This window comes from Falco naumanni, chromosome 11 (assembly GCF_017639655.2).
Source record: "Falco naumanni isolate bFalNau1 chromosome 11, bFalNau1.pat, whole genome shotgun sequence".
Lineage (NCBI taxonomy): Eukaryota > Metazoa > Chordata > Aves > Falconiformes > Falconidae > Falco > Falco naumanni.
Window position 1 is genome coordinate 27,132,546 of NC_054064.1, and position 25,918 is coordinate 27,158,463.

At 38.4% G+C, this 25,918-nt stretch overlaps 1 protein-coding gene across 4 annotated transcripts in view; it reads right to left on the reverse strand.

Annotated features, from left to right (window-relative positions):
• The window catches only part of LOC121095490 (BEN domain-containing protein 5), a 964,914-nt gene that overhangs the window by 703,102 nt on the left and 235,894 nt on the right, over positions 1-25,918 (reverse strand). For all 4 annotated transcript variants that reach the window (XM_040610380.1, XM_040610378.1, XM_040610379.1 and 1 more), the window contains exon 4: positions 15,613-15,707. In XM_040610380.1, the coding sequence (XP_040466314.1) occupies positions 15,613-15,707 (95 nt within the window). The remainder of the gene's footprint in view (positions 1-15,612; positions 15,708-25,918) is intronic.

The window sequence follows — 25,918 nt, forward strand, 5'->3', positions numbered from 1 at the left end:
AAGGTGCATGATAGCATTAATATTTAGGAAAAATTAAACAAAATTGCTTTTTATCTGCTGCAAACTATGTTAAATATTTAATATGCCACATTATAGGGGCATCATTTCAACAAAGGGTATGTCAACCTTTGTGTTATGAACCTTCATTTCAGTGGTTCAAACTTAGTTGGACAACTTCTGAAAGCTAAATCTGTCATTATGTGCAGGTTTTCTGTGCAGTTAGAACTGAGACAAGCTTCCAAACGCGTGCAGAAGGTCTATGGCAGAAAATTGTGCAAACAGTGAATCTAAAGAGGCTGTCTCTTGTGGGCTTTACTGACCCAGCACATGGTTTATTTAGAAGGGACTGCCGAGATTAATTGTTCTGGAGCTTACATGAAGCCTTTCTGTGGCTTTGTTTGGAGCGTCTGGGTATATTTTTAGGCAGCTTTAAAACTCAAGTCATGCAAGTATTCTGAGGTGATAGAAGGATGATATTTTCCAGTAATCCACAGCAGCAGATAACTTCTATGCAAGTATTGTGAGAGACAAATTGTAGATCTCAGATTAGAATAAGTGAATACAAGTATGTCTTTCTAACCAAAAAGGTGCAGTAAATTCTGCTAGGAGTAGTAATACACTTCTCAAACAAAGCAATCAATTTTCTGCACTCTGAAGGCCTGGAAACTTTCAAGCTTTCTCTAGGAGTTTAAAAAAATAAATCTCTGAAAAAAATCAAATAAGGAAATACCCAAACCCAAGTTATACCTGCTTACCACCAGGCTATGTATTGGATGAAGTTTTAAGCTAATAATGTAACAGCATGATGTAGTAAACTTGGTAGTAGATTTTTATTGCTTTCAGATCACTGAACTGAGAAGCAAACAGAATGAAAAAATTCTGAGTTTGTTCCAAAGCTGATCCTTACAATGACCTTGAAAAAAAAAAATCTATTATCCTCTGCCTTTATCTCTCCTCCTGTAAAATGTGATAATAAACACTAGTTAAGCATTATATTTCTATCTTGGCATGGGACTCTGAGCAGAAGACAACAAAACATTATAACCACCTTGGCTGAGCTCACCAAATTCCTTCAATCAGCCTTCTTACACTCTATGCACCACAAAAACCCAAGCATAATTACCCTAAAGTCTTCAAAATCTGCCAAGGTCTCATTACTTACTTTTAAAGCCCTCCTTCTACCTCAGTTGACTTTCATTTTATCCACCCAAGGGAATTGTTTTCATCTGTATACATGTCCTAGGCAGCTATTAGCTATTTGACTGGGGAGCACTGAGAGATTCAGCCCTATTGTGCAATCCAAGAGTGGTACCATCATTTGAAATAGATGTCTTTTCCCCCCCTTCCTTTATTTCTTATAAAAGTCTTTACTGAATAAAAATAGTTACCTCCTTCACAATTAAAAGCTTCAGTTAGCTTATTGTTATTGTGCAATTGGATACATGAATTCTGAATACCTCTGAGTTTTCATGTCTTTAATATAATGTACTGGTTTTCAAGGCACTGTTTTCTGAAGTTTGTATCTTACATTCAAAGAAATATAACATGAAACAGGAGGAAGAGAGTAGAAGTCAAATAATGTCAAAGATGCAGCAATTGTTTTTAGTTTGCAGGATTTTCTAAGCCTGGCCTACACAACCACATTGAGATATGCCACAAAAATTTACAAGAAATTGTTTCACCATTTTCCAGTTTGTTATATTGAATTATATTTTGTTTATATATTGAAAAAATATAAAAAATACTAATTGAATATAATTTCAAAACCACAGTTGTTAAAATAAGACAGAAGACACCCAGTAGAGTTTTGCAGAAAGTGGAGATTAAAAAAAAAAAAAAAAAGAGCACTGCTCAGTAACTTCAGAGGTTTCAGGCTCATTTCACACTAGTACAGTAAAAGAATACTATATTAAATTTAAAAATATACTTTAGGTCAATTTTATTAAAGTTTTACTATAATAACTGTATTGTGTTACTAAGTGTCAGTTTTGTGATATTTTAAATTATTTATAATTCCCCCCACCCCAAGCAAAAATGTTTGGGTGCCAACATAAGAAATGAGTACAGAACTGCATTTTGAAAGTAGAACTCAATATCAAATATCTGTACTTAAAGGTGAATTTTTAAAAAGATATTCCAATAAATAGCTTTTATTGAGGCATTAGTGACCATTAACTTCTCATGCATGTGGCTCATGCCGTCAGGCAGAACATATTAATGATACTTGTAAATGTTCTCTGTGAATATATACACCACTTGTGCATCTGCTATAAAGTATCTCAGCTTCACTTACCAGAAGGTTTTCTAAACTTTAATCCACATTTTTGGTGGCTTCAAGAGAAATAGCTTTTATTAATTACATGTTAAAGCTATAAACAGCCTTTATTTATGTTAGATTCTGTCAGTGGACATATCTTTATTTCACTACACTGTGCTTTCTAAGAACTAAAACCTTAAAGAAACTCTAATAACAAGCTTGGTTTAACCTAAACATTGTGCACCAACTTTTGAAACAGAGTAAAAACCTTCATTTTCAGCTGTAAATATTAAGATATTGAAATGCTATGTTGTGCTGACAGTATATATTTGGAGGGCAGAAACTTCAAAAACCTGAAACCCCCCTTCAAGACAGGCAAACCAGAAGTAAAAGGGTAAGTCTTTCAAAATGCATCTATGGAATTTTCACTGCCATCACTCTCCTTCCCACTTGTACACGCCGCTGAGTGTCTTGATGGTTTGGCAGAGAATGGCTTTCCTTACCTGCAAAATTTCAGGGGAGACCACACAGTGGCAGTACTGTGAACATAAATGCTATGCTCTATTGTGCAGCAAAATAACAGTCTTTTAAGAACTAAAACACAGTTTCCCATGCCTGGTTACGGTTAAGTTCACTGTTACTTTATATAGAAGACATCCTGGTTTCTATTGCTGTAAGAGTGAAGGAAGAACATGCAGTCAACATGTAATTTATTTCCTTCTGTAATTTTAGTATCCAGAGGCCTCAGACACCAGTCACATATTTCACTCCCGGATACTATTTTCTCTCCATTTTAATCCACTCTTTCATTTCCTCTATTCAGATATGGTTTTGAAGCCAAGCCTCTTGGTGTAAACTTGAAATTCTTTGCCAAAATAAAAGGAAACGAAAAAACTGAAGGAGCATCCCCCATACAAACATACACACACCCTAGACATTTATGATTCATCTAGGTTATTGGTTTCTGTACTTTCAAAGTACACAGATACAAGTTGATGAGTATTACAAATGACAAATCCAGAAAGCTCTGTTCATTTTCACTGCACTGTGAGACTCTTGTCAAAGAATATAGCCGCACAGATTACAGATCCTGACTTCTGATGTACAGATATCTCACATCAGGGAGGGGTTGCTTTACAGTAAGTCTGAAAACTCTCGGTAGATCTCAGAGTTACAGAAATAGAAAAGCACAGCAAATCTGACTCCTACATGCTGCTTTAAGACATCTCCAATATTGACATGTACGCTACCCTTTGCACATGGCTTCTTTACCAGCAGACCTGCAGTTTAGTGTTCCCTTTCAGACTGATGTAGAAACATCCAGACCCATGCTTATTCATAAACATAATAGCAGGAAAGTAGAGTTTCCTGCTCTACTGTGTTAAATAGTTTCGAAAGAAAAGCTACTCATGTTTTCTTTTGTATAACTGATATCCCATACTTTTTCTCACCTTGTTTCTGTACTCTGAGTAAGACTCCTAATTTGCAAGTACACAACGGTGGAAATTTCCTCAAGGTCATAATTCTTAGTACATGATTAAAGGCCAAGACTGCATGTAATTTACTGATTTTAAAGCCTATCTGCTTTTCAGACAGAAATCTAACAGTTAACAACATATGCTCAAGGAGCACTACAGCACAAGGCTTATTTTTACTTATACAGAAAACTGTATTTATATCCACGATTCCCACCTAAATCAACTCCCCCTTCATTTCACCAGGTGCACAAATAGTGTTTCCCCCCTTTTCCTCCTTTTAAAGGAGGTATCAGTCTTTTGCCTGCAGGGGTTAACACCCACTGAATCCAAGTGTTTTCTTCTCTGCTTACCTTGACTTTGCTTTTAGCTACAGAAGCTGCTCCTGAAGGTAAAGCCCTTCTAACTGCACTTGCAGCCACACTTTTCCCCTTGCTGAGTCATTCCTCAAGCTCACAAGCTCACGTTTACGAGCCAAACACCTTCCAAGCAGGATTTGCACAACAATCCCTTCCATGAGCACCTCCAGGATAGGGACAGTCCCTCAGAAGAGCCCGTGTAAATCTGTTTAATTAAAAAACTACCTACAAACATACATATGCTGCATGACTCCCCTTCATTGACTGAAAGATATTCAAAAGACAACCATAAGAGCATTAAACTATCCAGTAGAGTAGCAGATGGGGAAAAATTCTTTTTCTTATCAAAGGTAAATTATTATATCACTGCTGGTCTCAAAGCTATCAGGTACTGGTGCTTTTTAACTACAGTGAGAAAAATATTAGGAAAGGATTTTAATCAAATATTAAAAGGCATGGTAAATTATTTTAACCTGGATATTCCTCAACTTCTTTCTATGGTGAATGTATCCTTTTAAGCTGAATCTCTTTTTATCTTGAGCTGCAATGGCCTTTCCTATAAATTTGCTGAAGGGTATCACACATTTGCAATAAACCATTCTGAAGAATTCTTCATGGAATGAATACAGTATTTTTTACGACAGCACCTGGAAAAGGCTGAACAGTGAAGTCTTCAAACAAAAAGCTAAAACAAACACAACTTTCTTCCTCAATCTCAACAGCAATTCCTAATCTTGGAATTTACCGATTTTGCAATTTGAAATCATTTCACTGTGAGTCCAGCCAGCTAATACCATTCCCTAATAAATATACAACTAGTACCCAATTAAAAGCTGATTCTTGAGCTGGTGGTAGGAGGCTTTTTTTCATTATTGTGCTTCTCGTGACACAGTTCCCTCAGCCACACAGTCTGTGGGCATATGGCACCTGAGCAAAACCCTGTAACCCCCACAGGCCAGCAAAGGGGCAGGGCGCACCAGGGAACCCCCAGCCCTCTCAGCACCAGCACCCGCCATTTTGTCTCCAGGCTTGGGAGCACTGAGGGAAGCCTGTGCAAAGCGCAGAATGAGGAAAATGAGGGAATAAGGCAACAAAGTTGAATCAGAAGTTCACAATGAATAGTTCCCATTACCTTTTCCTCCGCACCACATACTGTCTCTTCACAGAAAACTAATGAAAAGTTGTTGTTAACGATTTAAGCCTCAGCACAAAGCAGAGCCTAAGCAGCATGAGGGAGGGCAGGCGGGCAGTGCCTGAGGGAGGGTGGCCAGCCAGGTCCCCCTCAGGCTAGGCACACACAGGGCATCTTGCTTTAAACAAAGTGCTCCAGCCAAAATAAGTATTTTATGGCTTCTTTGTCATAATTTTTAATAATTACCATGTCTACCTCACTATTAAAAGACAAAATCAGTTAGATAGCTCACATGATATTTAGGATGTGAGAGTGGTAAAAGAAGAAAAAATATCCAACCCTTACCAGTCAGTACAAAAAGCTCACCTCCTGCCTCAGAGCCTCCCATCTGTTATGGGGAGAGAACAGACACAAGAGTCGGTTTTTAACTACCTGCACACCTGTAGCACATGTAATGCCCTGAGGATGGACACCTGCCCTTCAGCTACAGAGCTCACCTGCAGCCCATCTGCGTAAGGAGGCTGAGTCCCAGTCCCAGACCTGGGGACCCCCTTGTAGGCACTGGAGAGAGACTCTAGCCTGGCTGCACAAAGTCCTGTGCCTCTGGGCCTGAATTCCACCAACAGATCTGAATAGTAGAGAGAATACACACAGAGAAACCTCAGTAGCTGAGAACAGCAACGAAGGCACTGCATTGCTCAAGCCTGTACTGATGATTCATGGTTTCCAAAGGGATGACGTTCCAGCCAAAAAGCATCGTTTCCCAGGCCCCTCGCCCAGCATAGCCCTTCCCCTCCCAGCAGCACTCCAGGGGTAGGAAACTGTCAGCAGAGCTGCCAGCTTTCCACTGAGAGCCTGGAGCCTCACCTTTCCATTACCCACAGCACCTGACAGCCCGTTATCCTTGTGCCACCTGAGCAGTACCAGACAGAAAGATGGGAATTAGTATTTGCTGCCAAAAAATATTGGATACTTTCTAATCACACTAGGAGAGCTCTTGCTAAGTTTTCAATCTCAGAGATGCTTAATACAGTGAAGCAGGAAGACAAAGTTTCGCTTTCAAGCTAGAATTCAATAATCCTACTTGAAGCAGTTGAAAAAACAAACCATAGCCACTGCCTCAGCATCTGGAGATGCAGGGAAGGTCTTATCTCTGTTCTATTGTCATTAAATTTTAATTCTTCCAAACCAGTGACATATCGTATAGAAATTAATTCATAACTTAACCCTAGGAATCACACCATAAAAATTAGGATGTTATATTTTGTGTTTATATATAACTGTCAAATCCCAAAAGACAAAGTTCAAGATACAGCACCTATTATTTTAATGTTCTGTTCCTGCATTATCGCCTGCCATACTTATTTACTGCTTACTTTCTCTACAATTCTCAATTTCCACAGTACAGCAAAATGTTTTTGTCTTCTAGTTTATGTTCTATTAAATGAGAAATTGAACTCATTGCTTTGGCTTTTACCGTGGCACTTCAAATATAAGGCAGGTAGGTGCCTGATAACTGTCTCACTTTTATCAGAAGTTCACAATGAATAGTTCCCATTACCTTTTCCTCTGCACCAAATACTGTTTCTTCACAGAAAATTAATGAAAACGTTGTTAATGGTTTAAACATTTTAAAATATTAGGGTGGATATTTCAGACCTAACTTTACTTAGAATTGTATTTCTGATACATTGCACATCCTGTGTTTTTATGTTGTATATAAATTTAGACAGTACTGTGTATACTTAAAATCATATGTTGAAAGATCATTAAAGTTGCAAAGCTAAGTGAAAGGCAGCCAAAATTTAACCTGGCTGTGCTGCGTCCTGGTGCATTCTCAATTATATTATGTCATAGATTATTACATCTTGTTAAATCCAACTTGTCTAGCACTCTTCAGACCATTAAAACATTCTTAAAGTGATGTTGCATTTTGTGATTACAGTTTTTGGCTCTTATTTGTGTAGTCTTGTGTTAACAGTCTGATTTTCAAGTACATTTCTTGGTGACACTCAGCTTTGTCTGTGTAGGGCTCTTACTACTAAGTACTTACGGCTGATAAATGCCATTCTTAACAGAGGTGATTTTCATTCTGTTTCGCTCCATTAGTTCAAAGTACAAAATTGCAATGAAAAGCTGCAATGTCCTCTTGGTAGTTTGACTCTGCTTTGAGCTCAGTGCTGCCCATATTTATCTAACTTACAGACTCGTTCTGGGGGGAAAATCCTCAATTTTACATACTTTTTTTTAAACCTGCCAAGGTTAGGGACCCAGTTCTGTGAACACTTTTCATGCAATCAGTTCCACCAAATGCCCATCACCTGAGGAAAGAGAATGACCTGTTTCAGGAGGGGATGTAATGAACAGCTCTGGTCATATTTTGCAGCCATTAAACTCAATACCACAGACTGTAGTGGGAAAAACCTACAATTCAGTTGTTTTAAACTGCCACAAAACCTCCCAGCTGCAAATTTCATTGTGATTTGCACTGGTGATGGGGGAACTATTTTCAGGCAACTGCACTTTTTTTAAGATTTTGAATTTCTCATCAGCACCCCAGTAATTAAGTATTTATAGAGGAACAAAATGCACCTAGCAGGAGTAGACCCATTTGTTTCCTATGTGCTTCAAACCTTTCATGAATAAAGTAGTACCAAGGGTAACCTTTCATGAATACAACCTCAGGGATCACAGAGTGCCCTCAATCAATGCAGGGAACTCATGTTGACAGAGTATATGGGAAACAGATTGAAGTATTAAAGCACATAGCCTCTGGTGTTTTAGATGTAAATACTATAACCATCAAATATTTAGACTCTTATGTAAGCAGTATGTCATTTTTTAAACAGTTACTGCTTGGAATAAATCTTTAAGGACGGAATTTTCAGAAGTGCTTAGTATTGGCCTAACTTTGCTCTTACTGAAATCAATCATAAAATTTTCACAACTTTGGAAAAGGACTTTGTCTGTTTATATGTTTCCACAGCACTAAGCACAATGAGTCTTGATCCTGACTGGGGCCTTTTGACTCTGCTGTAATCTAAATAAATTGATTTATAGGATATCAGTCAGATAAATGATGAGGAAACACACACATACATATAAAATAGCTAGGGTTTTTAAATGATGGCTTAGCAGTCCTTTGCAGCCTCTTCCTTATTTTCTTTTTGAATCCTAAAATTCATTTGCCTTCTTTTATATTAATTTAATTTCCTTTTGGCTAATTTTACCCAACATAATTCCATACATCTTAAAATTAAAAAGCACCCAGTTGATAAAATTTAACTTTCTTTCTTTCTTGTCACAAATTAATCCCATTTAGTCTGCACAATAAACATATTAAGTTTGGCATCTGATTCATACTTTATGTCACTAGAATATAACCTTTCCTCTATTTCCACAAAGCTGTGTCTGATAGTAGTGGTATGTAGCCTACTCTATATTCCCAGGAATAACTACCTTTGCTGGACTGGGAAAGGGGAGAGAGTGCATTTGTTTTGTGGGTTTGTAGAGTGGTTAGGTCTGCTTCTTTTCTTATTTCACAAGATTCACACAAACATTAATTTACCCAGGGATTGACTTCAGAGGCAGTTATTTTACTTTCATATACATGCCAGCCTCAAAACCGTCTAAAAACATCTTATTTTCTTCCAAAGAACTACAGTAAGACCAAGACAAAACTGTTCCTGCTTATCACTCAACGTGGGATTTTAAAAGGTCAATACTGCTATGTCTTTCTCCCTATTTTCTTCAAATAAAATGCTACAAGTTGTTGAAAAGGAGCTGTGGTTCCACAGACAATTCTCTTGGCATTTTCCTAGCAGCTTCTAACTCATTCCCTCACCCCTGCTCCAGCCACTTATTCCCACCTCCCCCACTGCTTCTCCAGTTGGATCCATGCTGCTCGTTTTGGATCTATGTGATGAACCAGACCAAGACTAAATCTTCTTTCTCTTCCTTGAAAGTTTACTTTTAACCTGGCCCAGCTCCCAGTGGTGATCCTATGCAGAGTTGTACTAGCACAAGGGAGGAAGCAGCTCTGAGGAGCCAGATCTGCACCCGGCAAAGACTGCACTAGCATGCACCTGTGCCATGGGAAATACCTCTGAACCTCCAAAAGCATTCTCACCAGATCCCTCAGGAAAGCTAGAACAAGCACACATTACATTATAAAACTGGCAAAAGAACAAACTTCGGAGAGTAGCCAAAGGTGTAAAATAGGCCAAGGAAGGAATCACGTAATAACAGCTTGTTCATATTCTTTACCTAAATTCAGGTGATATTACCACTAACCCCAGCCCACTACATATTTTGTAGTAAGCAATTTTAGTCTTTCAGATTAGTGAGCTATATATATATTTAGTGCTTTATTCTCAAACTGTTTCACCACAAATGACAGCTCATTTCACAAACAGCTTATCTTATGGCTAAAGATATATAAATACATACTAAAAATGCTGCTGAAAGTCTCTGAATGTATAATGCAGCCTGGTAGACATGGTAGTGATTGTAACACTGCATTGTAGACACAAATGTTAAAGAAACTTGGCAAGAATCAACACATTTTAGCTACTCAAAATTCAGATTTTCTCAGTCTTGTCCCTTTCCGATGAATGGAACATATGGAGTATTGTTCATAAAACTTACATTGCTTTTCTCAATGTCTAACAAAATTCCTCATCGTGACAATATTTACCAAGATACATATAGATTCAAATTATTCAAATTTGAATTAATTACCTAGAAGTTTTTCTGTACTCCAGGTTGGGGGGAAGCTTCAGAAGCAATGTGTTGTGAGTATTTAACAGTAGATGTTATAGCAACAGAGGTAGTGGAGCACTGGCTGGGGAAGGCAACTATCCAGTTAAAAGCCATCAATGCTGAGTGTGATAAAAGTCAGGGAAGAAAGTAACTGCTTTGCCAAGAAGCAGTTTGAAATCTGACATTATAAACAAAACACATGTAAATCTCGATATAAATCCTCTTTCGTATGCTGAAAGCACCATAATATTGTAGCTAGCATTATTACTTATAAACAAACAATTCCTGAAATACAGCATCACAACTGCAGAACAGCCTTTAACCTTGTGTTCATCCACTCAAAAACCATGTTATTTATTATCCTTTATCCCTTAATTATGGGGACTTCACCTACTGCTCCCTGCTCATTTGAAATGCAGAATAAAATACAATGGATGTCTGAAGACTTAACAGGTGTCAACCAGATATTTGCCAGCTACTGCTACTATTCTACTGGGAGGCGTTGCTGTTCTATAAATACTAATTAGAGTTTTGCACATGATCTTGCTGAAATACCTAAGGTGATGAGTGGCCAGTTGTTACTTTTAAAAGATTAGCACAATTTGAAAAACTAATGTCCCCAATGAGGCAATGCTCACACTGAATAATCAAGAGTTATAGCTGTTCTCTGCCCAAAGGGAATATTTGCTCACTTCATCATTTGGAAAATCTGCTGCCTCTCGAACAACTCACTCTTCTATTTCACTTTGAGAAACTTGTAAAACTTCATGCAATCAATATAATAGCACGGTGTATGTACTTAAATGGTCTTCCACTGCTATGCCCACACAGTAGGCTTTACTAACACCTTCCAAGGACAGTGCTTTTAGTGTGAAATGATGATTAAGAAACTGCCATAAAATTAGGTTGCACTTAAACGAAGCAGCAAAGAAAAACAAGATTACAGTAGAAATTGCATCAGCATAGCAAAAATTTAAACAGAGAAAGCAAACAGACCCAGATAAAACTATACAGGCCTCCAGGATATTAACTGAATCTATATACTTGTAGTAGTCGTTATTGAGGAAAAAAAACCCAAACAATTCTCCAAAATCTTGTTGTAATACTTCTGAACAACCAGTAAATTTTAAGCAAAAATGCTAAGTGACCAGACGCAGGCCATTCCACTGGCTTAAAATAAAATCTTGAGTTTCATCTTGTCCAATTTGCTATGAAAAGCAACTGATGTAACGTAACATGACACAATACTACATTTCTATGTATGAGCTGTAATTCGTTGCAGTGAAATTTGACTTATGTAACTGGCACAAACACATATTATTTAGTGTCAACATAGCGCATCCCCAAAAACCAGAAAATAGGTAGAGGGACTTGGACCTTAACCTACTCAGTTCTTTAGGGTTTTTTGGGTTTTGTTTTTTTGTTTTTTGGTTTTTGGTTTTTTTGGCTCTACCCCTCTGGGAATGACTATTCAGTAAATCAATGACTCTGCATGTGGGAAATAGCTATCTTTTTAATCAGAATGTCTTTTTCTTTTCTTTTTTTTTAAAAAAATAATCATAGAAGGGCTTCGTTGCACTTTGTTGGACACACTCCAGAACCTCAATGTCTGTCTTGTAGTGAGGGGCCCTAAAGTGAACACAGGATTCAAGGCACGGTCTCACCAGTGCCAAGCACAGCAGCACAATCACTGCCTTGCTCCTGCTGGGCACACTATTTCTGATACAAGCCAGGATGCCACTGGCCTTCTTGGCCACCTGGGCACACTGCTGGCTCACGTTCAGCAGCTGTCAAACAGCCCCCCCAGGCCCTTTCCCACCAGGCAGCTTCCCAGCCACTCTGCCCAGCCCGTAGCGCTGGTGGGGCTGGTGTGACCCCAGTGCAGGACCCGGCACTGAGACCTGTAGACCCTCATACCACTGGCCTCGGCCCATCGATCCAGCCTGCCCAGATCCCTCTGCAGAGCCTCCTGCCCTCCAGCAGATCCATACTTCCTCCAACTTGGCGTCATCTGCAAACTTGCTGAGGGTGCACTCAACTACCCCCATCCAGATCATTGATAAAGACATTAAACAGCACTGGCCCCGACACTGAGCCCTGGGGAATCACTTGTGACCAGCCGCCAGCTGCTCTTAACTCCATTCACCATCACCTTTGGGCTCGGCCATCCAGCTGCTTTTTTACCCAGCAAAGAATACAGCCATCCAAGCCATAAGCAGCCCATTTCCCCAGGAGAATGCTCTGGGAACCAGTGTCAAAGACTTTACTAAAGTCTAGGCAGACAACTTCCACAGCCTTTCCCTCATCCAGTAAGCAGGTCACCTTGTCACAGAAGATCAGGTTAGTCAAGCAGGACCTGCCTTTCATAAACCCATGCTGACTACATCTGATCACCTGGTTTTCCTGTTCATGCCGTGTGACGGCGCTCAAGATGATTTGCTCCATAACTTTCCCCGGCACCAAGGTCAGACTGACAGGCCTTTTTCTTTACCATGAGATCTGGTTTTTTCGTTATCCTTCAGCATTCTGCTTTCTCTTTTTAAGTAGCTCATTACTGAAAATGTTTGGCCTTACTTCAAAAGAGGAGAATATGTCAACACCAGAACATCTGTGTCCACATAGAGTGCTTTGATGACAGTGATATACTCCATTTACATCAGTAACACTGAGCTGAACCTTGATGCTGACTGCATTTAAAGATCTTACCCCACAGGGCAAGATAATACAGGTCAAAAACGTTGATCTGTGTTTGACACACTCTCTACTTCAAGAGCACTTGGCAGTGATTTGTTCCAGAGTCAAGAATCAAACTCACAAAATGTTTCAAAGCTCGGAGCCATGTTTCAGTATCCACAATGAAAACAAACATTAAAAATCACAGTCTCTGGAGGCCAATCCACTTTTGATATGCAGGATTTTGTGAGAAATATGGTCAAATTCTATCCTGAATACAGTGGGAACTTTCTCATTTAAATCAAAAGGGTATAACTCAGGCTTGAATATCTGTTATTAAGGGGAGTAATGTACCTACATCTCTCAAATGCAAAAAGGAAAACAGACAATTTATCACCCTAGAACTCATACCTGATTGTATAAAAAAAGGTAGTGGAATAGTTATGTGTGACACAGCATTGCTTCTGTCTGTGTGGCCAGAGGAAGTTGGGACAATTTCAGTATGGATCACACAATTCCACAGGCAGGCACAATAATGATGAGTTTCTCAAATATTTAGTACATAAGAGTTCAGAGATGAAGGACAGTACTCTGTTACAGAATACTTGGAGACCATGGCTTCTGGTGATCTTCCTTCTGACTTGATTTTATAATCTCCTGTTTCTTCCACTTTCTGTGATATATCATTTTTTAATTTAATTACATTATATCCACTAACCAGCTATGCTGACTTAATACAAGGTGGAGGGTTCCAGCAGTTTCCTTGCACTATTCTGAATCCCGAGTACCCTTGTGTAAACCTCAGCACTTTTGCACTGTTGAATGATTCAGTATTGCTTACTAGACTAATATAAACAAAGCGTCAAACAGAATCCAATCAATGCAGCTGGATGTTGCCCTGTTCATGTTCAAAGACCACAACTACCTGTGTGCTGCATTAGCAACTGCAAGTACTAGTAAATCCTATTTCAGCAAACAGAGAAAGAGAAAATTTTGTTTACAGGTTTCACTAGAATGCCATGGAAACAGATACAGAGGTAACTGTAAAAGGCATAATCCAAATGGAAGACAGCTGTAATAGAAAACCTATAACTCAAAATAATGTATGTATTTTCCCACTTGGAAAACACATGCATAACTCCTATTAACATAAAGACAGAAAATTATACTGAGTAGACCCCAATATCACTAAGGTCCCTGATAACGGTATGAATTAATGTACACCTTCAAAGCACAGCAAGATGTTTTCATACACAGACTATTAGAAAAAAATAAAATTACCTTAATAGAATAATGATCTTTTTAAGGAAAAAAAATTACAGCTAGAATTTCTGAAACAGGATTAAAGTATGGTAGTAGCCCTGTACAAGGAAGCTGCTCAGCACCTGCTGCCTACACTGTGCCTAGCTCCAGGCAATGTTATACATTCCTCACTTTCATGGGAGCAAAATACATCCCCTAAAAATATAAAACACAAAAATAAATAGATCTCCAGGGAAATGGAGAGAAATCTGTTTTAGAAATAGTGAAGGAGCCTGTATGTTCTAGAAAAAGCCCATTTTGCATTGTTTTGTAAGATTTACACTTTAATTTGAAACCAAAGTAAGGCATAAAATTTGTATGAAAGCAATATCTGATTTATATGTGAACTTAACACACAATATACTTAGCTGCAAATACCAGACCCCAGTGAGAGAACGAAAAGATTTTGAAAGATTATTAAAGTATGCTTGATAAATGTGGCCCTGAAATACCCCAAAAGATTTTTCTGAAGATAAATAGTAAACACAATTAACATGACTTCTGCTACAAAAACACTAAACACAATGGATTTTTTTTAATTAATTTCCAATGTTATTACATGCTCTTATTGAGCTGGAATTGACTCCATCCACTAACTGTACTGTGAGACAGCTCTTCTGTCCATATGACCTTACCTTCTAGATAAAAAAACAAATAGCCATTCTGTTGGTCATACGAAGAGGAAGCCATACAGTAACAATAATCTTATGACCATCAAAAGTTAACATCTGTGGGTGGAAATTTTGTGAAAGTTGAAGTATTTAAGAAAGATATATTTATAAGGCTCAGATAACGTGCAGCTTGATCAAATGCATTACTAATTAACCAGTAAAAACTAGCAGCTGTAAAGGCTTACAAGAATACATTACTTTACACTTATGGCCTAACCTCACTATCCATATTCAAACAAGTCTCCTAGCTAAAGGTAAATCATACAATTCTTGGGAGTCTTGCATGCATTAGGACTCATTAGATTTACATACTATTATTCACAGTAGATGTTTCATTACATTTGCTTTGAGAGAATGTACCATCTATATGGGTATTCACGTATTTCATATGTGAATGCCTATCTGTGTTGTATATATTGTGAAGCTTACAGTAAGGTTGTTTGGCCTTCTTCTGTCTTAGATAAAGCAGACCAGATGGCTCATTCACATGAGGTCAACTTGTATGGCAGAGCTGACATTCTTCCACTAAACACCAACCAACCCAAAACAGGAAGAACAAATCCAAACAGCCTTTCAGAACCAGTCCATCTCCCATATTGTTTGCAGGCTTTGTTTGGGAGAGTGCTAGCTGGCACAGGCCAAAACTTGAGCCAGGGACTGTCCTAACAGCTGGATGGTGGGGATGTCACTGAAAAATAATCTGGCCCAAGCCCTGACTATTCAGTTTGCTTGAATGGACATCAGTCATGCTACTGAAAGAAGGCAGTCCAACACGCTGTCACAGCAAGGCTGGAAGGGGCCTCCAGAGTTCATACTGTCCATCTGGCCCAAAGAGAACCTGTCCTCACAACACTGCTTTTGCATCAAAGTTCTCTCCTACTCTTACAAAAAGATGCACCTGAGCCATAAGGTCTTTGCTACAAGAAAGTGCCAAGTAAAACACTTTTATCTCACTAAGCAAGTATTTGAAAGGGTAACTTACCATTTTGGTCTGCTTGTGGATTTCACCATTGGAGCCATGCCATCTCTATAGAGGCTTTTTGTTTTACTGAAGTTGACGACATTGAAAATTACTCTCTGGGGAAAAAAAACCAACAAAAAAGAAAACAAAATAAAGAAAAAAGGTCAGGTAAAAATTATGAAAGAGCTTATATGTGTATTGCATATACCACATGCATAAAAATATACATGGAAAATATATGGAATAGATGTGTATCTTCTGAATTATTATTATTCTCCTAGATCTCATAGAATGTATACCCTGTCTGTTCCTAGTATTTTAATAGTCCATGTTGTTTTACATTGCACTGCTATACATGAAATGTATGTTTTGAACTTAGTATGCTGAGGTTTTAGGAGGTATCCTAGTCATAGAAAGAAATAGGTTACTCAGATCTGAAAACAGAAAAGAAAGCCTAGTTTGTTGCAGTTAGTGTTAGAGAGGTTGGTGAAAAGCTGGGAAACAGGGCAGCAGTCTTCATGAAAACCTTCCAGCTCCTTCATATAATCACAGAACAGAATCATAGAATTGTGTCCAGCCTTTCCAGATCCCCTTGCAGAGCCTTCCTATCCTCAAGCAGATCAGTGCTTCTACCCAGCTTGTTGTCGTCTCCAAACTGACTGAGGGTGCACTCAATCCCCCCATCCAAATAATTGATAAAGATATTGAACAGGACTGGCCGCAACACTGAGCCTTGGGGAACCACTTGTGACAAGCCACCAACTGGATTTCACTCCATTCATCACCACCATTTAGGCTCAGCCATCCAGCTGGGATTTTACCCAGTGAAAAGTACACCCATCCAAGCCATGAGTAGCCAGTTCCTCCTGGAGAACGCTTCTCTTAAAGCTTCTTGGTCGCTTCTTTCAACCTGCTTAGGCCTCACACAGCAGCAGGAAAAAATAAAATATTTCTGATTTTCTTTCCCTAAAGAAAGCAATATTTCTCTTCCCTTAGCAAAAGGAAGAATTTTCCTCTGCAAAAACTGTACAGGACACCTACACAGTAGAAATCACACATAGCCATAATTATTTTGAATGCAATAAAGGAGTCCAACTGATCTTAGTTTACACTAATAACTTTGGTAAAACTGCAGCTGAAATTTAACATTTCAAAGGAAGAGCAAAATCTATGTCTTTACTGGTAACGGACTGATACCGAAAGTAAATCCATGCTGGGGGAAGAAAAGAGAAAACAGAGACAAAACCTTCTTCCTCACCATCTGTCTGCTGTAAGTCATCTTATGCAAAATCACTTACTCTGTCTCTGTTAAGAAACTCTAGGTTGGACCTACCTCATCTCATGCAGTGCATTTACTTTTCAGGTGTTAAGTCCAGTATACCAGTTTCTCATACTCTTTTCATGCCCAACATTAACGTACAAAGAAAAAACAAAATAGGAAGACTAAATTAATTTTTATATGATGCTCCAGTATATACTAATACATTCTATTATACCTCTCTCTTTAAATTTCTTTTCCACAGATATCGGTGAAGACAGACCACTAAAAGTATTTGCCCCCAGGTATTCACATATTTGTTTTTAGAACAAACTATTGTAATGTTTACACTCTTAAATAATGGTTCATGAGAAGTCTGAGAATTAAATGGCCACTGTTTGAAATCAAACAATTTTGACGCAAGCAATAACATCAATTAAGCTTTCATATGTAAAATTTTGCAAAAACAAATCTGGACCTTCCAGGCAGTCTGCTCAGACAACAGTGAATTACAATATTAAAGTGAAAGCAATCAGAGTGGGACACTGACAACAGGAGCCAGGCAGATTTCATTGAATCACAGAATCATTGAGGTTGGAAAAGACCTTTAAGATCATCAGGTCCAACCATTAACCTGGCACTGCCAAGTCCACCACTAAACTATGTCCCTGAGCGCCACATCTACATGTTTTTGAAATGCTTCCAGGGATGGTGATCCCACCACTTCCCTGGGCAGCCTGTTCCAATGCTTGACAACCCTTTTGGTGAAGAAATTCTTCCTAATATCCAACCTAAACCTCCTCTGGCACAACCTGAGGCCCTAAAGTGAACACAGGATTCAAGGCACGGTCTCACCAGTGCCAAGCACAGCAGCACAATCACTGCCTTGCTCCTGCTGGGCACACTATTTCTGATACAAGCCAGGATGCCACTGGCCTTCTTGGCCACCTGGGCACACTGCTGGCTCACGTTCAGCAGCTGTCAAACAGCCCCCCCAGGCCCTTTCCCACCAGGCAGCTTCCCAGCCACTCTGCCCAGCCCGTAGCGCTGGTGGGGCTGGTGTGACCCCAGTGCAGGACCCGGCACTGAGACCTGTAGACCCTCATACCACTGGCCTCGGCCCATCGATCCAGCCTGCCCAGATCCCTCTGAATTTACATATTTATGTGGGGCAGGTAGGAATCCAGGTAAACTATATAGCCCTAATTAAGCATGTCTGTACTCAAGAAAAATTAAGAAAGTTGTTTTGAGGTGAGGTATTGCTAAAGATTTTGTAAATGAAAGCACAAGCTGCTACCTAAGCAAACTCTGCAAATTAGTCAAAACAAAATCTAAGAATAACCTGTGGGTTTTACTGAAACTGACTCAAAAAACCTAGCAAATCAAGAAAAAAAAACTTTCTTAAAGATAATAATTCAATTTTGTGCCAAAAATGAAGAAACTACATATCCTTGTACATGAGTTTTCATGCATTTTTTTCTATTGCAGCATTTTGAGATTTTCTATTGGTCATGAGATGAGCTTATTTTTATAACTCTTGATGAAAGCATGCACTTCATTTACAAAGCCTTATGTTTGTAATTTTAAGTGTTTTGGATATCGTTTATCTGATGAAATATCCATCTTGGGAAGCCTGTAGTTATTTTCCATCTTCTTATGTTTACAGTGCATGGTGGCTCTAAGTTAGATAATGATATTTAGGCCTCTACATATTCCATACTCTACATGGAAGCATTTTCCTGTATTAGAATGCTGAGTTTTTCCTCTGTTACTTAACTCTGTTCATATTTGTGAAAACAAATTAAGTTGCAACAAATTGGTTTGTTAATCTTGATGTTTGCATGGAGTGAATGAAACAAACAAGATCTCCAAAGCAATTGCCTTAAACTTTGGATGCAATCATGTCACTGTTGGAAAGAGAAAGTTGCTAATTTTGTTACATACTGACTCAGAGCAGACAGCTGGTAGAGAATGTTCTTATTCCAATCAAGCTTATTTTGTATAATGAGTTGGGCAAATGTACACAACTGGGTAAGCAACGTATATAAAAACAAAAATATGCAGCTCATTTAACAAAACTGCAGATTATAACATTTCAACCACTCATGTTCACCATGGAGTAAGCAGTTAGCAATGCATGCAGTTCTCTCAGCATGGTATATAGTTAGATTGGCAGAACAAAAAATTTAACAGCACAAAACTTTATCAACATACACCACTGAAGTAATAAAGTACACAAACTGAAGCACTCAAATAAGCAGCTGAACTCAGTCAAGTATTCCTGATGATAGTTAAAGTAGTCCATGCAGCTCAGCCAGTGAAGTGTGCAAAAATGTAATGACTACAGTATACACACCTTAGCCAGAAAAATATGCAGCTTGCTCAATAAAGTATGCAAAGCTCTTTGAACCAAATGCTATAATAAAAAGGCTGTGATACAGCAATCAATGTTTTGCTGAACAAACCTAATTTTTAGTCTAATTTTTGTCTGTACTGACATTCTTTAACATAGCAGTTATACACTGTAAATAGCAACACTAAGCACATTAAAACACTCTCCGTAAGAAAATTATTACTATCTGGTATGGTTTTTATGAATTAGAGACATACAATGGGTGGTATTTAATAAGCAATATAATTCAGATACTCTAAAATTTTAAAAAAAAAAGTTTGGGTTTTTTTTTTTTCAAGAAATGTCAGGTTAAAAAAATAGAACTAGATTAAATGTACTTATAAATTTCCTAGAAATTACTCTGGTCTCCAGAGCATCCATCCAGAGAAAAAATGGCAGAAATCTTTACAATAAAAATACTTGTATTCATTTTGGAGTGTATGAATATCACTAAAAGAAGCTATAATCAAACTGATGCTGTACCAGAAATTATAATTGTGTGATTTCACTTCACTTATGATAGATTTTTATGTATACTGCATTATTCTGACAAACCGATCTGCAACTTGTGGGTAAGTGGAGGAGGCAGAAAGCAGAAAGGCCTCTCAGGACACCCCCAAGTAAACCCATGCTATTTGAGGGAGGTGTATGACGATACATTGTGGTTTCACAGCACAACAACTGCTGCAGTCTCAGGGTCTGTGCATGGACTGCCAGATCTGAGGCAGACGTTGGAGAACATGAGAAAAGGCAGGTATGCTCTACCTACCGACAGAAGGAAGATGTCCTCTTTCCATAACGTGTGCAGTTAATATGCATTTCGAGGTAACTTGCTGCTAATACCATTAAGACAGAAAAGTGAGGAAAGGCTTGATCCTGCCTTTATCCTGAAAATTTACTGACTAAACCTGTTTTACCCAATTGTCCTTCGCAAATTTATTTCAGGAATTCAAAACACAAACAGGTTTTAAGGGATGCTCAGTGTTTTTAGCATGAGCAAGATAAAGATTAACCTTGAACACAAGGGGAAAAGATGGCTGAAATGTGTCACACATTTTATCTTATTACCAGTAGTTTTCATTTTCCTGTCTGAGACTAAAAGGAGCTGCTGGTTTTTGGGGGGGCAAGCACACATTCAGGATGGTTTTGGATGGGAGCTGAAGGCATTGAGCATGGATGGCCATATTTGACACCATATTCCAACAGGTCTGTGTGAGCATAGGGTGAACTGTGATCTCTTAAATATTCATTGTTTACCCACACTCTGGCAGGTTTTCCACATGAACCAACCAACTGAAGCAGGTATCCAAAAGAAAAGCAACACCTTTGCCAAAGGTTAAGGGCCTTCCCCCAGGATAAGGATACACTAGGTCCCTTCAAAAAGGCTGCCAGGTTTATTGTGCCTGGTTTTCCCTAGCCGACTTCTCAGGAATAGCTGAGCTGCTTTGGCTGACATTAAAAGAATAAAAAAAACCAAACAAACAAACTGAAGAACACCACAAAATTCCGCCTGAGGCAGACACCTGGCACAGAAAATTTTGTGTCAAATCATTACAAGTATGAGAAGTTATAACTAACTGAAAATAGAGTTTGCAGGAGGAAGTGTCAGGCATTCTTAATATTGATGTAACATACACATATTAAATATTAACAATTACATAATACATTTAATATTTATAGCATAATAATGTCACTTCAGTGGACAATGCTGCATGCTACAAGTGTGATACAAACTTCAATATGAGCTGCCAAAGTACCTGGGGAACAATTATTAGAAGGAGAAACAATTTCATCATTTAACCAGCCAAAAGAAGAGAACTGGTCACTAAGTAAAAATACTAAGACCTTTTAGCTGAAATTAAGTCGGAGCTCTTGTGCTCTGAATGAGCATCAAAGAATCAAAGGTCCTGGATACCATGGGGCTTTGCTATGCTTTCACTTCTTGATGTCTTGATTTCCTCTCCTGCTGATTCTTTAAATATTACACTGTTTTGTGAATTCCTGAAACCTTCACCTTTTTATGAGCAGAGTTCTTGCCTTTGGCAAGAATCTTGGTTATCCATTCCTTCCTTCTCTTAAAATCCTCTCTTTTATAAATGTAAGTTTTCATCCCATTAAAGGGCAGATCTACTTCAGAATAGTCCATTTCCATTCCAAAACAACAACAAAATACAAAGAAAAGAATAATTAACGTCTCAAGCCAACCCCACAACTTGTAAGGTCTGAATGTGAGAAACAACAACATGGGATTGCTGCCTTCTCACAAAAGAGTATTGCATTTTGACTTTGTGTCAGAAGGTTTTTGGGATCTTTCTTGACAAAGCACCTTATACAAAGCTATACAAAAATAAATTACACTGGAGGGGCTTCAAAATGGAGAGAAAAAAAAGCATCACCTGCAACTGTTATCAATGCTGAAGAAAATAAGTAGTGTAACAGTCAGGTCTGAGAAAAATCCCCAATGAAAACTTACAAAGCTCATTTTTCTGACCTTTTAAAATTTAAATCATACATTACCAGTAACATTTTAAAATAACCCACGTTTTCTTTCTCCCTTTGTAGAAACACACGTCCTTTCAAATGGAAAAGTTTTTACTGTTGATAGCATTTAGCCTTTTTCTCTCTAGCTAAAGCTTTCAAAACCTCCTGATGCTCAGAAGGGGAAAATAAATACTCACCTACTGAGGGAGGATGTTAGGGACCATCTAGAGCTCCACCAGACTTGCTAATCAGTTGCACCTGTGTCTTGTTAACTGGAAATTGTCAAGTCCTTACAAGGTAACAAAGTCTTAGGAAAGTGATGCCGAAAATGGTCTACAGATTGTGAATTATGGGACTTTCCCCCTTGGTAGAGCTCTTCACTTAGTTACTTGGAGAAAAATGCTAAAGTCTGCGGTGTTACAAAGAACAACATTAAAATAAGACTCAAGGGATTTTAATACAATAAAACCTTGATATACTACTATGCTAACTACAAAAAGAGCTTAGCATTTAATGGTGTTTGTGTTTGATATGTTCTTGATGTTCATGCTAGCCCAGAACCCATAAGCTGTATTAGTGTTTTTCAATTAATGAGGGGCATAACTGTATCTTAATGACAAAATATACTTTTTTAAATTATTACCAATTTAGGCATTTGCCTTGTTTATCTGTCCTTTCTGGCAGTCCCTTCTTTGACTCCAAACTAATACACTTATGCCCAGACCCACAGGAGATGTAACAGCTGTGTAAGGCAGTGTTTCCCATTCAGAATTTCACTGTCAACATCAGTGTTATCTCACTTAGGTCTAGGTCAGGGTGATGCTGTGGAGAAGGCCATCATCTAGCAGAAAGCTTTCAAAAGGATTTACAGAGGAATTGCTGTTCCCTGTTTAGTGTCATTCCATGGACTGACCGCTAATCTCGCTTCTGTGCGCAACCTGTTGGACATAAACATTCCGAGGGCAAGAGCTGATCCAAGTTTTCCCGTTCAAGATTTCTTGAAAAAATGGCAAATTTGTTACTGAACACCCTCCCCTTCCAACAGAAGTCAACTTTCTGTTAAAGTTTTTACTTTTCATCTGAACATCAATAACCTGAATCTTTCAACTGAAAACTCAAAAATGTCCATTTAGAAAGCCAGCAGTGTTGTGATTAGACTGACTCACATTCCTTGCTCCCTTGGGCCAAAATCTCCAATAGAATTGCAAATGATTCACAATACATATATTGTATTGTGTTGATTCATCAAAAAGAAAATAGTAAGGGTCCTGACAGGGCATATAACCAGACTTCAGAGGTATTTAAAACAGGTTTGAAGCTGAAAACTTCTTGCCAAACCTTTTCCATTCTTTGTAGCAAGAGGTCAAAATATTTGCAAAAAAAAGGCATCTTTATTTAATCAGCTCAGGGTGGGGAGGTACTTTTATTTTCTGTTTCCTATCTTTTCATATATACAGTCTTCTCTGAAAGAGCCACTTTAGTTACATTGCTGGGAAATTGCAGAAGCACAGAAATATGTGAGCTACTTTTTATTTGATATTTGAGAGGTGTCTGAGCCCTGTTGGTCTTGTCATTAACTTTCTCCATATACGTGGGTAATGTTTTCAGGAATCTGTTTAAATAGAACATAAGGAAACAGTGCATGGTCTTTCACTAAGACTTTCTCACCTAGCTAAATTATTTCCTAATATATTCCATGCCATGTTATAGCCATTGCCAGATGACATTTGAAGTAGAGTCATGTATTAAACTCTTTCTACATAATTACAGAAGCTATCCATGTTTAGGTTCTATATTCTTTTCAATCAATATTATGGCTGCAGGTGGATAGTAACAGCTGGCTGTTCTGGAACGTGTTAGCAAAATTTGCGGATATCTTACATCCCTCAAGAGGAAGCAGCTGAAAAGAGTTACGTTTTCCTTTTACTAATAGAAATTATTTAGCCAGCGAGAAGAAATGCTGCGAAGTTTGGTAGAATTTAAAATAGTTACAATAATTACATTTTCTTGGTGATTCAAAGAGATAATGCTATCAATGAAATGTTTTCTGGCCCAAATCCTGTTCTTATTGCAGGGCCCACAGGAGGCCTGAAAACAATGAGATCAATCTGAAAAAAGGAAAAAAGCCAGGAAAAGTCATTGCATCGTTGTTACAGGGAAACACTGTAAAAAAAAAAAAAAAAAAGCCCACGTTTATGAGCACTGGCATAAGGTGTGCCACTGAAGACCAGAGAATAAAGTGGCAAGCACAAGCACTAAGTTCTTGTGGGAGCATTCTGTTCACCCGTTCTTTCTTCTCTATGAAGTCTATTTTTCTGGGCCCTTCAGAAAGTGTAACAGCCAGCCTATGATCCAGAATCATAACCTCACTTATCAGAGAGAGATACACTTACCAATAAATTAGACATTTATGATGGGTATCAAAGTGGTGTACAGCCATAATTACTCAAGCTTCAGGCATGCAGGTGGAGTGCTAAAAACTGACGCTTGCAGAAATGCTGCAAGACAGTAGGTGAGTGTGGCACTGACAATGAGAGAGTGGCAGTGATACTTGTATGGATCATGATTTTGCTCAACCCTTGAAAACACAGAAGGTAATAATCACAATTTAAATAGCATGCAAACACAAAGGCAGCAATCCATCTGATACCCAGTCTGGAAAATGGGAATGAAAAAGCCTTTTCAAGTGTAGGTCCTTGTGAGAAGCAAAAGGAAGATAAAGAAAGCCCTGTGAAGGGAGAGATTTGGATGAAGCTTTTCCAGCAATTGTTTACTTTGGATTTTTGCAGCTGGCATTTTTCACAGTTAAAAGCTATTGTTTGTCTGAAGCTTGTGGGAAAAACCTGTGGGGGGAAAGAAGGTGATGATAACACACAGAAAGAAAGACGGGATATATGGGAGAGCTCAAAACCAGCACCAATATATTTGCCTCAGTGTTCTCTGATGGGTTACAAAAACAAAGACATTTTGATGTGTATAACCACTAGTTATTACTGCCAGCCGTCTCGCTTACGTTACTGGGATCACAGTCTTGCAAACGTATAAAACCTCTCTATTTACTTCTCCAGTAACTAAGCACAGATGGGCTTTGTGTCCAGGTTATTCACGGAGGTACTTGGGCTTTCTCTTCTTTTTAATTCAAGTGGTTTGGTTGCTGTTACAATGAGACCTTTGAACCATGCATGATTCTGAATAGTAATAGAAGAAAGGTTTCCCCATACTGTGTAGTTCCCTTATATTTAGACAGAACTGGAATTGGATCTTGCTGGAGTAGCTGCAGTGCTGGTGAAAAAAACACCCCAAAAAAAGGGGGTTTTGTGGAAAACCATAAACTATATGTTATCAGTATCACGAAGCTAAGGGACATTGTCATCGCATTTACCCTCTTGTTTTCTTTTGCAAAATGAATATCCCCTTCTATTTTTACTGCAGTATTACAACACTTTTTTCTGCTCTTCTTAGCTGAATCTTTTTGCAATACTGCAACATTCACACAATTCACCAATTTCTAGAAGAAAATGTAATCGATATGTTAGTGTACATTGGAATCTTAACATTGACAACCAGTAGCTTGTGGTATTGATTTGAAAAAACTGCTCATGATTTCTACAGTACTTCAGCACTATTTCTTCTATTTTCGGTATTCACTACCTTGAATTCTACTCCAAGTGTCCAACTCACGTACTAACAGAGTATTCAAAGTTTTGTTCTTCAAAAGAAAACCCTAGGGTAAGTAGAAGGACATCTGATCTAGTTCCTGCTCTTTTTGTGTACCTGTCTATTTGACATTTAGAATAAGATCTCTGAACTGCCTTAACCAACCGTAATAGTAAGGGGACATGTGAATTGTCTTCACAGCTTTGCAAATCCTTTTGTGAAGCTGAAACACTGAATGTTCGATTCAAATGATCTGTTTGCAAAGGTGATTCACCGTGTGTGAATAAACATGTTTTGGCAGTGTCATGAGCAGAACAGATAAACAAAAGGACTGGGAGGACTTCAACAGGAACTTTAAATGTCTTAAAGCAATCTGCCCTGTGCTGCACTTCTGTAATATAGGTGCCGCCAGTACTAACCCCAGCTTGAGGGGAAAAAAAAAAAAAACAACAGTGATAATGCATCATTACTGGACCATACAGCATAACTGCAGTCCAGCCAGTCAGGTCTTTTTGTTTTCAAATGTCACAGGTAAAATT